The sequence below is a fragment of the Beta vulgaris genome, chromosome 3 (genome assembly GCF_026745355.1).
Source record: "Beta vulgaris subsp. vulgaris cultivar EL10 chromosome 3, EL10.2, whole genome shotgun sequence".
NCBI classification, from domain to species: Eukaryota; Viridiplantae; Streptophyta; class Magnoliopsida; order Caryophyllales; family Amaranthaceae; genus Beta; species Beta vulgaris.
This window is the reverse complement of record NC_079204.1, coordinates 4,009,934-4,025,444: the sequence shown is the minus strand read 5'-3', so window position 1 is coordinate 4,025,444 and position 15,511 is coordinate 4,009,934. Positions and strand designations below refer to the sequence as shown.

General features: G+C 34.3%; 2 protein-coding genes across 2 annotated transcripts; both read right to left on the bottom strand.

The window, feature by feature from the left end:
• Positions 1 to 2,141: 2,141 nt before the first annotated feature.
• Positions 2,142 to 7,042, bottom strand: LOC104888212 (importin subunit beta-1). The gene is made up of 3 exons (XM_010673107.4): positions 6,848 to 7,042; positions 3,249 to 5,669; positions 2,142 to 3,166 (listed from the first exon to the last, which is right to left on the bottom strand). Exons 2-3 carry the CDS (start codon positions 5,660 to 5,662, stop codon positions 2,968 to 2,970), a joined length of 2,613 nt encoding a protein of 870 aa, XP_010671409.1. The 5' UTR covers positions 5,663 to 5,669; positions 6,848 to 7,042; the 3' UTR covers positions 2,142 to 2,967.
• Positions 7,043 to 10,742: 3,700 nt separating this feature from the next.
• LOC104888211 (uncharacterized) lies at positions 10,743 to 15,211 on the bottom strand. The gene is made up of 6 exons (XM_057393228.1): positions 14,695 to 15,211; positions 12,982 to 13,084; positions 12,556 to 12,624; positions 12,293 to 12,448; positions 10,978 to 11,074; positions 10,743 to 10,874 (listed from the first exon to the last, which is right to left on the bottom strand). Exons 1-6 carry the CDS (start codon positions 15,209 to 15,211, stop codon positions 10,743 to 10,745), a joined length of 1,074 nt encoding a protein of 357 aa, XP_057249211.1.
• Positions 15,212 to 15,511: the final 300 nt, after the last annotated feature.

The window sequence follows — 15,511 nt, the reverse complement described above, 5'->3', positions numbered from 1 at the left end:
TACTACCATGCATCATCTATTCTAAAATAAGTAAGATGTTGATGGAGACCGTGGAATTAAAGAAAGCAAAGAGATAGAAACAAAAAAAATTGTGACCTATGTGCAGAATGAGTCAGTCTTATAAGAGACCATATAATTTTAATTTAAAAATAGGTATTTTTTTTTGGTAAGATGAAGGAGATTCACTTGAGAGGGATATGGAAAATTACTTGAATGAGTCTCATGAGGTTTGATTTATATACCTCGGGGATAACAGATGGGAATCGATACCACTATTCCACCACCTCAACCTCAATTAGGCAACTATTCAAATTCAATATTAAGAAGAAAACATACTACTTTTTAAATATAGTTAATAATTTAAGCTATGTCGATTAACAAAAATAAAATTAGCTTGCAACAAGATTTGAACATGTAACCTCTTGCTATTATAGCATGACACAATTACCATCTCAACTAACTTGTAATCATGCTTTAAGTGTCCACATTATTATATTTGTATCTTTTAAATGTTTAGTTTTCCTTAATATATGTGGGAATAGAAAAAAATGTATATCAAGTTCGAAAACACATTACCAACCCGAGACAACGCCCGAGCCCAAATACTAGTTATAATCAACCTCTTGCTGATTGGCTAGCTAATTTCGGTGTGGACATGGAGGAAAGATTCAAATTCATTGAGGCGGTCCCGGGGGATCTTCGAACCATTTTATTGGAGGATTTGAGCGGAGTTGCGTGGCCAAGAATGGTGCCTTCTTCTAGAGCAGGCTGAAGCTTAGTGAAGGTTTATCGTAGTTGGGTTATGTAGCTTTTATTTTTCTTTGTTGTTCTTTGCGTTTTATTTTCTTTGTAGTTCAAGCTTTGTAGTTTGTGTTGGCTTCTAGCCTCTTTCCACATCAAAAAAAAAAATAATCAAATACACGCTTCACAAAAGTTTTTACCAAAAATATCTCATAATATACAAAAATTATTAAATTACACTAATAAATTTGTCTTAAAAATACTCTCATAATATAATTCTCATATAATTATTATCAATACAAATTGAGAGTAATAAACAATCGATTTCATTTCCAAATATCATACTCCCTCTTTATCTTTTTTAGTTTCTTCACTAAAAATCTCCATACTATTCACAACTAAAAACAATCTTCTAAAATTTCTCAACTTATAAGAAAAAAAATATAATGTAAAATCTTATTTGATTCGTCTCAATAAATACTTTATTAATATTCAATAATTATAATTTTTATTATTAACATATAGTAAAAGATATTGAAAATCCAAAAAATACATTGATAAACGTATGCAACAAACCCAAAAATATAGAGGTAAGACACAATTATACACCTTGCAAGAAACAATCTCCAATTTCCCCTCCCCCTTAACGAGGAACTTCATCTTACCTTTAAAAAAAAAATAAAGGAAACACCAAATTCCTCCATTCTCTCTCTTTCTTTTACTATCATTTTTGGGGTCCATTGATCTTCTGTACTGTTCGAAAGATTGAAGGGACGCCAAAAGCCATGAGCCCATGACAATTTAACGCCCATTTGAATTGGTCAACGGTCAAAGGCCATCTTCCCAAAAACGTTAATAAAGAATTTATAGTTAAACTAAATAACCATCGGGTAAGAAAGTTCTCTCAACACATTCAGGATCTGCTTATAACAGGAACTCCATAAATGAATTGGTAACAAAAGCTAACAAGCGTCTGGGACGTTAGATAAGATAACTAAAATAACGGAAATATTAATGAATCTAAATATTAGTTACTGGAAAAATAAGCATAAACAACTTAAATGGGTAACATAACTACATGATAAAAATCTGGATAACATAAAATTGATACATGAAAACTTCTTTGTTCAAAGTCACCAGTATTTTTAATGTAACCATCATAAAATTGGAGCAAAAATCAGGGCCAAATATTCGAGACCCTATAATCCACAATATAATTATAACATGATAATTGTCGGAAACCCATACATTTCGCCTTTAAAAACGAAAAAATCTGGAAAAAAAAATATATTAAGCAAATTCCTGTACTCCACTGCAACCTCCAAGTAGCATACAGCCATACATGCTTGTTCATGAATGTGAACAATAAATCAAATAACATATTGCCTAGACAATGACGCTTAAACCCAAAATATATCATTAAATAATGCATAACAATAATAATGTGATGCTTTCATCGTATGTGGGTGATCAAAAAGACCACATCAAGTATACAGAAAAAGGCAAAATATGATGAGATGCAAAATGCAACACAATTGTTGACTGGATGATGGACTAGAAACAATGCAGGACTCAAAAGGGGGGGAGAATCAAAATATAAATGAAAGAAAAAGTGACCAAAATGAGGAAAAAGAAAAAGGGGGAAAGAGAAAAAAAAAGTTAATTAAGAAAATGTAGGGAGGGTGAAGCTATGTTACAGCACTGGTGGTCATTTTGATGTCTTTGAACCTGCATAGACCCTCTGCTGTAATCATCTTCAACTTCCAGAGACCATTGTTCCATTGGGACAAGACAGGAACCACGAGGGCGAACAAGGGATAGTCTCTTTTCGAGTATTAGCAGAGGGGACCATGGATCAAAATCAGGGAGCCCATCGTTTCGGCATGATTTTGATCAGTTTCGCCATGTTAGACTCAAAGACGTACCTGTCTCTCCCATACTCATCCTTCGGCACTGTACTTGATTGGTTAAAACTTTCAAGTGGAGGCCCCTGAATGTTTCTGGACTATCCACGACCTCCTTAGTGACCAAAGCAAAAGGACCTGACAGACCCATGGTGCTGATGCAAGAGTTAGTGACAACGTGAAGGCTGACAACTTCAGTTGTCTGACTGGTGACGACCCGACACTTGTGTATGCAATCCCGAACCCCCGGACCCAACTCGACACACCAATGCATGCAGGGACTTCTAAAAGGAAAAGAATATACCAAAAAGGAGACCAAGCCTCAAACGGAAATCACTCTACTAACAGCCATCTTAGCCCATTCAGCAGATTGTTTCACTGCAGGATCCGCAGATGACAAACATTCACTGAGCAAATCCCTGCATGACGGGAACTGTTGAATCAAAGAACCTGCACCTGCTGCAAGTGTGTCTGCAAGGTCCCCAAGTACTCCAATGGCAGCCTTCATGACATTGTCATCCCTAAAAAAGAACAGAATTTCAGCTTCAGACTTCAAATAAAAGTCAATCATACAAACTAGCAAAACACAGAATAATAACTTACATATCTTTCTCTTGATAAATGCTGTCAATGAATGAAAGAATATGGCGTCCATGAGGTAGCAGGAGCTGGGTTTTTGTAGTGTTCTTAAAGCCTTGTAGGATCCCTGAATAGGCTTCCAAAATTCCATTTCGCAAAAGATTGGTGTACTCGAGAACCTCATCATCAGCACCAGCTGTGTGAGCAGACAAGTCTGCTGCACTCTGAAGCATTGGCATGGCATACATCAGATATTTCTCGAAATGCTCTCCTATTGCAAGTGCTATGTCCCCAAAGCATGAGAAAATAGGAGGCTTCACCGACCGATGAAGTTGATTGCTTGATAAGTCCTTAAGGAGCTGTGTCATAATTCCATCACAGTAAGGCAGTATCTTATCCTCCAATGCCCTGCATAAATCTCCCACCACACCGACTGTGACAGCACATACTTGGTATTCTTCGAAGTTTTGGAGACCCATTTCAAGATACTTGTAGAACTGATTCATGTATTTTGCGAAATCAGAACCAGTGGCATAAGCAAGAGCACCAATTCCTAGCATGGCCTCTTCGTGCACAGTGGCACTTCTACAAGCAAACACACCCAAGAAGAGTTGCATAATTTGATCAGCATACTGCAAAAGCACGGCTTTGGTTGGCTCTGATGACCCCAACTTTTGGATAATAACCTGTAGACATCCACACAAGAGACCTTGCAATTCCCCCTGTTTCCCATCTGGTGAAAGGTTCTGTGACTCTAGTGTTTTATGAAGCTCCATCATAATGACAGGAACTAACTGCAAAACCAAGGGGGCTGTTTCATCAGTTGAGCATCTGACTATTTCATTCAAAGTTTCATAAGCAGCAGTCCTTAATCGTGCCTCCCCTGCATCTTCTCTGTGAGTGGCAGTAAGAAGGGCCTGAACAATCTCCTGGAAGTATGGAGTCAAGGGTGAAGAGGTCTCATCAAGCTCATAATAGCCTTGGGCAAGGAAATAGAGAGCACCACATGCCTTTTCAGCAACATTAGGTGTGTCCTTCATGGCCTGCAATAGAACTGTAATAATCTGCTGACAGTTTGCATGCGTGATAATCGGAGTTTCCACCTCTATTCCATGCAGAAATTCAAAAATCCGACCAAGAGTCCATGCTGTTGTGTCCTTCACATGGTTGTTTGGATCTTTTGTCAAGGCAGTGAGCATGAAGTTCAAAGCAACATTGACAATAGCTGTCAGCTTGTCAGGGGAAGGACCCTCCAAAATTGAACCAAAGGCATAGGTGGCAGCCTCTCGCTGCCTCCAATCAGGCTTTGTGATGTTCTCTTCAATAAATGGCATTACAAGAGGCACGATATCATCCCCTACTGTTCGCGCAACAAGCCCAAGACAAGTTCCCCCTGCCATAGCAATATTCCAAGCTCCCTCATCCTGATCCTGATCTTCCTCTTGCTTGAGGAGTGTCTCCAGCAACATAGGTACCAAAGCAGGGAGAGCCTGCTTAATAAAATAAAAGCAAGGAATTTCAGAGTCACCTGTGTAATCACTTCTATATTCGTCATTAATATCTATCTCCTCATCACAAATTGAGCTCCAAAACTCAACAGCTTGAAGAGCAACCGGCTCTTCATCTTCCCTCACAGCCTTTGCAGTGATATTGAAGATATCCTGGATGTAAGGAGCCAGCTTCTCATAATACGTGGAAGAAATAGCAACCAAACATTCAAACGCTGCCTGCCGTATCTTCGTATCAGGTGACAATGTTGCTTCACAGACAACCCTCATGATATAATCTCTCTCCATATCATTGTTAAAATTAGCCTGAGCAAATCCCAGAGCATTGTATAATGCATGAGTAGCAGCAAGCCTGACTTCATTGTTTGTTTCATTTGCATTCATACCTTGAACGACAGCAGTAAGGATTTTGTTAACATGATCCTGATCAACAACATCGGGAGAGACCTCCTCACACAAATATCCAAGGGTCTCAAGAGTTGCTTGCTTGACATGAGGTGGAAGTTGGTGAATATTTCCCAACAATGACCCTACCAGTTCCGGCCATTGCTTTTGGGGTAGCTCAATGCCTGCAACCTTAGCAACCACCTGAGATGCAGTTGAACGGGCATCATGAACAGGCGAAGACAGGGATTGCAACAAGCATGTCTTTATTTGGTTTTTCAATCCCACATCCAGGGCCAACCATCTCTGTACAAACTCAAACTTCCTATGCTGTTCCTTAGCATCCAATGCATTTTTAAGAATGAGCCCAGCCAATTTCCGCGACTCAGCTGGCTTCTCTTCACTGGCTAGCTCTCCAGCTAGAGATAGCAAGAAACTTGGATTGTTCTGCTCCTGAAACTGTTTCAGACTATCCTCAGCATGCTTCCGAACATTACCATCGACAGATTGAGCATTCAAAAGTAATTGGGTGATTTCCATCACCATAAAAAATCTGCATGAGATCACATGTCAATAAGTTCTTAGATATGCATACTTTTATATCAAGGCAAACTAATTACTGAGATTCAATGTCTACGTAAGAAAGATACAATATGACCAATAAATTCTACATCAAACAAAGGATCATACAAAGACTACTAAACAAAACCGACTGACAATTTCAGGTTCAGAAAGACTATCATCTAAATAGGATAGATTGAAAGAAGGAAGAGCCAACATGCTGAAACAATCTTCGAACAACTACTGCACTAGTAAGTAGTAACTGATATCTGGATATCATGACCAATGAAGTGAGGACCGATACATCTACAAAAACTGGACTAAACAGTTTCTGTATTCGCCCAATTAATAAGGAGAGACATATCACATAATTAGGAATTCATTGACCCCATAGGGTCATTTACTCATTTTTAGGAAAACAATCTGAGATGAGGTTAATCTTTTTCGGATATTACATTCATGCTCTCACCATCCGAGAAAGAATGCAACTTTAGATGTCCGATGAGGTCCAGCGAATGCTTTCATCTCTCAATTTCTAAAATTTCCTAGCTTAAACTAGTCAGTACAACACGTATTGGCCTAGAAAGTTGGACTGGTTCAAAATCTCTAATTCTGAATGATCCTAAATTCTTACTAAGGAAAGCAACATCCTTTTCACAAAATCTAAGAAACAGTTTCAAGTAACATGACAATCCCCAATTGATCAACTAGAGCAAAGCAATGCGCATCAGATGCAAAAATTATAGGCCATAGGAACTCAACTTCTAATGAGCGAATGAAGAATAAATCAAATTGGGAACTGAACTAAAGTATTCTCAATTGCAATTGAAGCTAGATCTACCCCTAAAAATCAGCTAAAAATCAAATTAAACTAGATGGAAAAAGTACTGAAAATTCATATACGGATAAAAATATTAATCGCATTGAACAAAATCCAACTAAAGATTACACTTACACTAACTAAAAATCGAAAAATTTCATAGATCGAAACGAAAAGTAAACACCGATCGATCGAAATAGTACAACAAAAACAACAGCAATTAAATCCGATCAAAACAACAAGCAAGAATTAAATTCGAAAATCGAAACTTGAGAATTAGATCATTAAATTGACCAAATGCAGAAAATTAAGTACAAATTAAGTAAAAAAAAAAACAGCAATAAAATTACCTGAGATATCAAGGGGATTGAAGAGAGAGAAAGCGACAGAGAGTAATCAGTCACCGATCGAAAGACAGGGAAAAAAAACCCCCAAAAACGGCGGCTTTGAAACCCTAGGAGAGAGAAAAACTAGAGAGAGAAGTACAGAGAGGAGAGAGAAAGAGAGAGACGCGGTTGTAAAAAGCTGGAGACTAAAAAGAATTTTTTTACGTAAAACACTCAAATAATCCAACGAATTGCTGATTAACTTATATTAAAAGTATTACAACATTGGGTAGTATGGTATTTGTATAATGTATAGTTGTACAAGAATAAATCATAAATGTAATTGTGTTTAAAACTTTCAAATTTATTCTTAGATCTAATTCACAACATCTTGACCGTTACTTATGGGTGGGACCCTTTATATTTTTGTTATTTTCTGATAATTATTTGTAATAATAATAATAATAATAATAATAATAATAATAATAATTCAGTTCCGGATTAAAAGTAATAATCTACTTATCCTGATATTACATTTTACGAAAGTATGTACGAAACTAACAAGATCGCTCTTGTAATAAATTACTTCCTCTGTCCTACAAATATTGCTACATTTTGACCGTTGGCATTATTCACTTGGTAACTTTGACGGTCTTTTCGTTGATATACATAAGAAAAAAACATAGTCATGTTTGATCTTATTTAATTCGTTCCAATTTGTATTTTTCAAATATCATTTTCCTTTTTATATATATGTAACTCAAGATATTGGTGTTTGAAGTTGCATCTCGTAAACTATGAAAAGACAAATGTAGCAAGATTTTTGAGAAAGAAGAAGTATAAATATCCGTCATAATGAAAAATGTGAATGATAAAAGGATAAATTTACTTCTATTAAGTTAATTTATAACGGAGAAAGTAATAATAATAATATGATAATGTAGGAAATTAATAAAGGTAAGGTGTTAATAATTGGGGACAGTTCAGCAATTTAATTTGTTATGCTTTAGTTGGTTCCATTGAGGTTGTGATTTTGCTATCTTCTAAATTATTATTTTCTCTGCCACATGATGTAAGATTTGTAGTGTAACTGAATTTTATGCTTTGCAACATTATTATAATGGTTGTCTGAAGTCTCGACTGAAATTTGATTATAAAATCTATAAGATAAAATCTTTTAAACAATGAAGAAGATTTAATGGTCTTGTAAGAGTTCAAACTAGTGTAAGAGTATGAGATTCATCTTAACGTTCACTTCTTTTTTCTAATGTTAGAATCGATTTCTCTAACCTATGCACCTAATGTAAAGATTAAGATTTATCTATTAAATCAATTGATTAACTAAAATATAATATCTTCTTTATAATTATTTTAAATAGTTAGTTTTTTTATTAATATGTACTTTATCTTTATTTTTAATCATATCAAAATTGTCATTTATATTTATTTAGATTAATTATAAGGAGGATATTATATTTGTAGTTAATTAATTTATTGAAGAGATAAGGCTTAACCTTTGCACTAGGTGCATAGGTTTGAAAAACCCTTGACTTTTGACCCTATTCGCAAACTTCACTTTGACCTTCATGTTCTGTTAGCATGTAAGGAAAAATACGTTCATGTGAGTTAGTTGTGATTTGTTAGTTTCATTTATTTTATTAACTTTTTATAATTTTACTTAAACATAATTAGAGATAAATGCTCAAAATTGGCATATAACAAAAGTGTCAAGTCCTTTGGGCACAACTAAATAAAAACGGAGGAATTATCACTTTAGCATGACATGAATAAGAATTTATACGTAAAGTAAGACACTATTCTTCTTACTTTTTTTTATCTCATTTAAAATTTGAAATTGCAAATAACTTAAATCAACGAATCTTTGCCGAGTGTCGAACACCATTTATCACCACTATTAACAATTATAGGCTATTGATTTCATATATGCCTTCTCGGCCATAAAATATAAATTAATCTTATACTTAATTTTACGGTTACAAAATATTTAAAAAGGAAGAAACAATTATATGTTGCAGTAGATGTTTAAATGAATAACTATATATTACTTATATTTTAAGATATAAATAAAATCTCAAATATTAATGAATCTCTTACGGTTATATTTTGCATACCTAAAACAATAGTAACATATTCTGATTGTGGTGATCAATCAGGGTGGTCGACGTTCACTGTAAAATTTTCGTAAATTTAGGGTCAATGTGTACAGATAAATTACATTCCCTACAAAAATTATTCGGTGTAACTGTTACACCACAATTTATGGTGTAATAACTCACAAACCACCACTTCTTTTATAAAAAAAAAAACTCAAATGATTGAAATAAATGACAAAATAACATGAGATTTGTATCATTATTTCATGTCATCCTTGTTAAAGTCTATGTCATTATGCATGTTACACAATAAATTATGGTGTAAAATGTTAGATACAAGACACACTCAATTCCCTAATAAGGGCTATTCAAGTTTGTTTATAACTATAATGAACTCTAATAATTATATTCATATAAATATTGAAGAGTTTATTTTTTAGCCAAGATATTAGATAAGTACATAAATATATGATGCGACCCTCATCTCAAATCCGTCCTGATAATCTTATGCATTCAAGGTGACTCACGATGTTCGTGAGCAAGGACGAGGTGATTATAGGCTTTCATGGTTGGGACGCGTATTTACCGGTTTTGAAAATCGGTAGTGTATTCGAGGGCTCAACTTGTTTGGCTCTCTTTTTAGCTTGGCATTGACCTTCATGGTCTTTGCCTTGAAAACTTCAAATCTGCAGGCGGCACTCCAGTTGCATATAGGGGTTTACAGCATGCCCAATCATCAGCGTTTCTCTTTCATCAAAGAGAAACTTGACATACTCTCGCTCGAGAGTAGTGAGTCACATTGGAATGTGACTCTTCATATGGTCATGAGATCAGAATCCCAAGTGACGACAAATCATTGGGATTGCTCATACGGCGAGACGCGACGCTCGCCGTTGGTTGTTTGTTGTCAAAATCATGATCGTCAATAATCGCTTCATCAATCACTTCCATCAGCCATCCGAGGTTTGCATCCACCATCATCAGCACTGACCAGCGACACACTTTCTACGCGACTTTGTTTTGTTTGTATATATTTATGTACTAGGTGGAATGTACGAGCTCTTAAGGCTCCTTTAGGTTTATGTATTTGTTTGAGTTTAGATTGTATTAGCATTAGGTTGTACTTTCTCTTTTAATTAATGTACAATTTCCCGATGTAAAAAAAAAAAATGTATCTTAGGAAGTCAGGTTAACTTTCAAACAATATCACTCAGGTTTATAATTTCAGATTTGTTGTCATTGTCTGACTTTTTTTTTTATTATTATTAGAAAAGATAATTGGTCCGAAGACTAACTCCTACTAGGCTACTAGCCCGCAGGACACACCAGCTCAGAAGTTGGGTACAAGCAAGGTTAAATTGTTGGAATGAGTTTTCGATCGAGCCATGGGCAATGTCCTGAAATTTGGGGTGGTACTCCACTGAGCTACCATCTCTTCCTCAACTGACTTTTTCTTTTAGTTCCTTTCAACCCCCAAATAATAATAATAATAATAATAATAATAATAATAATAATAAATAAATAAATAAATAAATAAAATAGAGTACATAACAGTACAGTTTTTTCTCATTCAAATGTATCTCCCTCTTCACAATAATCCATCTCTTCCAATCAACTTCCCCAAATATTTGAAAGATATTTTCCTTGCAATACATCTAGAACTTGGAGCATATGTCCACAAGATTCCATGCCTTGTTGAATTTCCTAACACTGAATAAATCAAAATACATTTACAATAATATAACAAAAAAAACTGTACATTAATTTAGCAAAGTATGCACATAAAATTACCATGTATTTTAGCTTTAGAACTCATCATGATCATGATCATGATCATCATCATCTTCCTCATCTCCCACATAAACACTTTTGTAAAATTTATCTTCATGATTCAAAATTTCTTCTATAGTTAATAAGCTATCATGGTTATCATCAACCTTGCACAATGGGGAAAAAAGATAATTAAATTAATTAAGGTCATTATTTTCCCCCTTTTTTAAATTCTAATTATGTTCTAATATGAACTTTTAATTGAACAACCTCATTCATCAAATAAGTTGAGTAATAAGAAGCATGATCCAGTACTCCTGGAAACAGCAGTTGTTTAATAGGCTTCAACTCTTGGATCGTCAATAACCTGTTAGAAGTTAGAACAAAAACAAATTAATAGCATTAATGTCATATTGCATCTGTCTTTTCTATTACATACTATATCTTCTTGCCAAGAAATTTTCAATTTGTTATGTAGTCTCTCTGTCCTCTATTAGTTTATCCGTATTCCTTTTAAGGGTGTCCCTTAGTTTACCCCTTTTTTTCTGCTGTTTTTGGAATGGGACCACAAAATTTTCATTACACATACATTCAACTTTAATATAAAATAATAATTTATCTTTCTTTCTATGACCTACAACATTATTTCTCCTAAAACTCTGTGCAAAATGGGTAAACTAATAGAGGAGGGAGTATCCTAATATATCTCTAACATATAAGTAAAGGTGCACTCTTTTTGTCTTCATAAAGGCATACACATACATTACATATTTACATACAAGGCCACCAAGTAGTATTTGGTCTAGTGACTAGCGTGTAAGGCGAGCACCTTCCAACCTCAGGGTTGGGGGTTCAATCCCCCACTAGAGGCACTTTGAGGATAGGGATTCTCCTTACCCTTCCCCCTTACTCTCAAGTGTCTGGCCCATTAAGACCCGAGCGGGTTCGAGCTACTTCTTTTTACAAAAAAAAAAAAAACATTATATACAAGCCCAGGTTTCCATATTCAATAATAGTATTTTACTACATCTGTCCCAATTTAGTTGCTACATTTGCTTTGTCACAGTTTACGAGATGCAACTTCAAACAAACACCAATATATTGAGTTACATATATGAAAAAATTATATATTTGGAATATACAAATTGGGACGAATCAAACAAGATCCAACATAACTATGTTTTTTCTTATATATATGGAGTAAAAGATAGTCAAAGTTATGACGTGAATAGTGTTTACGGTCAAAATGTAGCAACTATATGTATATGGAGTAAAAGATAGTCAAAGTTATGACGTGAATAGTGCTTACGATTAAATGTAGCAACTAAATTGGAACAAAGGGGTACTTATTTTTACTTTGATATATATTTTCCAAATGGTCGAGAATAACTTTAGTGGGAGTTCGAGCATGAGCCCTGAGTAAAGTATGGGGATAGGATTTTTGCAACTCGTGCATTGACAAACGTAGTCTTCTGATTTACAAGTTACAAAAATGTACCGGTATTACATGAATCTACATATAGAAGCTAAGGAAAGTTAAATAAAAAAGTATTGATGAGTTGCCATATATATATAAGTAATTTACCCGTCTTTGTTCAAGTCAAGGTTTGAAAATAGTAATTCTTGAGAAGGAACTTGATTATGAGCAAAACTGAACTGATAGTAGGTCTTGAAGGTATCATAAGCATTGTCACAAAATTCCTGGAGGCTGAGTTTACCATCTTTGTCCAAATCTAATCTCCTATTAGTAACACAAACCAATATATTTCAAAAGAAAATGTCATTTATTTCATAGGTAATAATAGACACCAACTAATAAAATAAATTACGAATAAGAAGTTTTCTTGCCTTATTTTCTCACGGATTGTCCATTCTTGTACTTTTGCGTTTTCAGTGCTCTCTTCTGGGTGTAAGAAGCTGTATGTAAATTACTTGTGAATAATATAATAACAACAACAATAACTAATAATATAAACTCCCTTCGTCCCGTAATATAATATAATGCTTGTTTCTTTTTACACGGTCTTTAAGACGTAATGTTGACATTTAATATCTTCAATTCTGTATTAATAAAAAATATAAAAAGTTGATATTATGAAAGTACATGTTGAGACAGATTTAACAAGATTTCACGTGAGTAGGTTTTTTTGTATATAATAATAAGGATATTTGGTCGAAGATTTTAAAGTTTGACCCATCAAAAATAAAGTAGGTACTATATTATGGGACGGAGGGAGTACAAATGTACAATATATATAAATAAAAGAATCGTACTCTTTCAGCTCCTCAAAACACAATTTCCCATCTTGATTGGCATCAGCATTCATGAATTGTTCCATCCACCAACCAGTTTCCCCATGCCCCATCTTGTTTTTCTCTGTTCATAGTCCATAGTACTTGATTTGTCACTAAGGATTCCACAAAATTTATGCAAAATTTTGGACCAGTCAAAGTTATTACAAGACCCTGTCCGAAGTTACAATAATGATGCATTTTAAACATATATGAGTAAGTTATCATATGAAATACTGTATAATCTAACAAAAGTGAGGTTATTCTTTAATTTGCCTCATTTATTTGTTGATGAGATAAATAAAATGGTAAACTTAATAATATGAGGTTTATTCATGACATTCATCCTCATGCTAAGGAACTCCTACATCTATGTATGCGGCATGAACTTGATATTTAATACACTTTTATAATTATATTGGTATCAAATAATGCTCTTTCAATTACCCAAAAACAAAATTCAATAGATATTCAAACCTCTTTCGAATAGTAGTAATATTAATTTACAAATATATCAATAACAATCTAAACTTATCTTGCCATATACAAAAGGTGAACTAATTAGGTAATTAAAAAAAACCCTAGTCTCCCCTCTCTTTTTCTCTCTCTCAAACCCTAGTCTCTCTTACTCCTTCATCAATTAGGGGCTGTCATGGATGTTTTCATTTATGGTAAGCCCCTTTTCCTCTTTTAATTTTAGTTTTTAATTCGGTTTCTTGTTTTGTTCAATAAATTAGTCTCTCTTTATGAGATCTTCTCAAACCCTGTTATGGGGTTTTTAGTTTCTGTTTTGGAAATCTCCTTCTCCCCTATGGGAGTTGTGAGTATGGTTCTTTTGTTTTTAGGTATGAAAAATTATTCTCATTGGTTGAAGTTTTAGACTCAACATAAAGGTATTGGAATCTCGGATGCGGTCAACCTGACTCGATCAAGAATGTAATTCCCAAACTATATCAGAATGATAGGCTTACTCATCAATAGCTGCTTGATTCAGCAAATACAAGAGGGCTGTGTTGTATTGTTCGATCTAGTTCATTGTAGTTTCTTCGAAGACGAATTTGATTTAGTCTTGTTTAATTATATCTTGTTTTACTTTAATATCTATTGTAGATACCGTTTGGCTTTCAATTAATGAAATTTCTCTTTAAAAAAAAAAAATCTAAACTTGCTCCCAATGCTATTATTACTTATGCTTCACATGCTATTTATTCTATTATGTCATCATTATATATGTTTCCTAAAACTTATTGCAACACTATTTGTTTTATGTGACCACATTATTTTTTGAAGTGAAATTTGACCATATTTCTTGTCCGAAGTTATGTTAGATTAGTCTTAAATTACATTTTCACAATTTTTACTAATTAGTGAAAAATGATGGATATCCAAATCCAAGGTGTTGGTTTGATGTTTTCACCATGCATGAAACCTGATGCATCAAACATTCAAACTAACACTCGCAATTCCTTCATCAGGCAATAAGTATCTATCTCGCTTAGGAACCTGACTATCTATGGCTTACATGGTCACATCTTATCATGTTATATTAAGATACTTTGGATACTAAAATACAAAATAATATAGCCAAAAAACAACAAAGATTATACAATATACTTATATCTTTGCACTAAAAAGGTCAGGAACAAAGAATCTCTTTTCTTTATGATACCTATTTCGCAAAGTATATATACTTACTTATATCTTCATCGGAAAATTGAGGAAAAAACTCGTGAAAAGAAACAAGTCCATCTTTATTTTTGTCATGGAACTTAAGCTCTTTCCTTGTTGCATACTCCAAATTCATGTTAGATTGCATAATATTCCAAGCCTCAAGCTCCCTAAACTCAACATAACCATCAATGTGCAAATTGTCTATCATGGGGAACAATGTTTTCAACCTCAACGTTAAGTTTAGCTTCCCATAATTCCCAAAATACACCTTATTTGCTTCTTCAACCTCTTCTTCAATAACTTCATGCACATAATGTGAAGATGCATGATTAATATGTGGGTTAATATCATCATAGATATTTACATTTAACCCTTTTTCTTCAACCTTATGCTCAATATCCATGACAAGTGGGTCGAAATACACGCCATTGGATAATCGTATATGACGATTACCCTTATGGGACTTACTTGAGGGAGGAAGGAGGATCAAGACGACGAAGGCGGTGGTTAAGATGGTGTATATAACCACCACCTTCGTCATATTTGTGGAAGAGGGATCTTCACCCTTTGGGGTTGAAGAGACAAATTAGAGAATGAGGGAAATCAGAGGGGGGGAAAGGTTGGACTATTATTTTCTCATGTTACATTGTTTAGTTTCAGGCGATGTTGTTTGGTGTCAAACAATATCTAGACATGATATTGATCATCTCCCTCACAAGAGAAATTAGACATGGTGGGAAAAACGGTTATATATAGTGAACCGTTAAATTTGGAAGATGCAATGAGAAAATGACAATGTTAGGCAAATGACTATTTGGGTTGTTTATTAGGGATGATTGCT

Bases quoted from the DNA above. Each gene is read 5' to 3' on its own strand.
- LOC104888212 (XM_010673107.4), bottom strand. From the start codon at position 5,662: ATGGTGATGGAAATCACCCAATTACTTTTGAATGCTCAATCTGTCGAT. The intron at 3,167-3,248 runs GTAAGTTATTAT...GTTCTTTTTTAG, and splicing joins ATTTATCAAGAGAAAGATAT to GGATGACAATGTCATGAAGG.
- LOC104888211 (XM_057393228.1), bottom strand. From the start codon at position 15,211: ATGACGAAGGTGGTGGTTATATACACCATCTTAACCACCGCCTTCGTC. The intron at 13,085-14,694 runs GTAAGTATATAT...GACTATGAACAG, and splicing joins ATTTTCCGATGAAGATATAA to AGAAAAACAAGATGGGGCAT. The intron at 12,625-12,981 runs GTACGATTCTTT...ATTTACATACAG, and splicing joins TGTTTTGAGGAGCTGAAAGA to CTTCTTACACCCAGAAGAGA.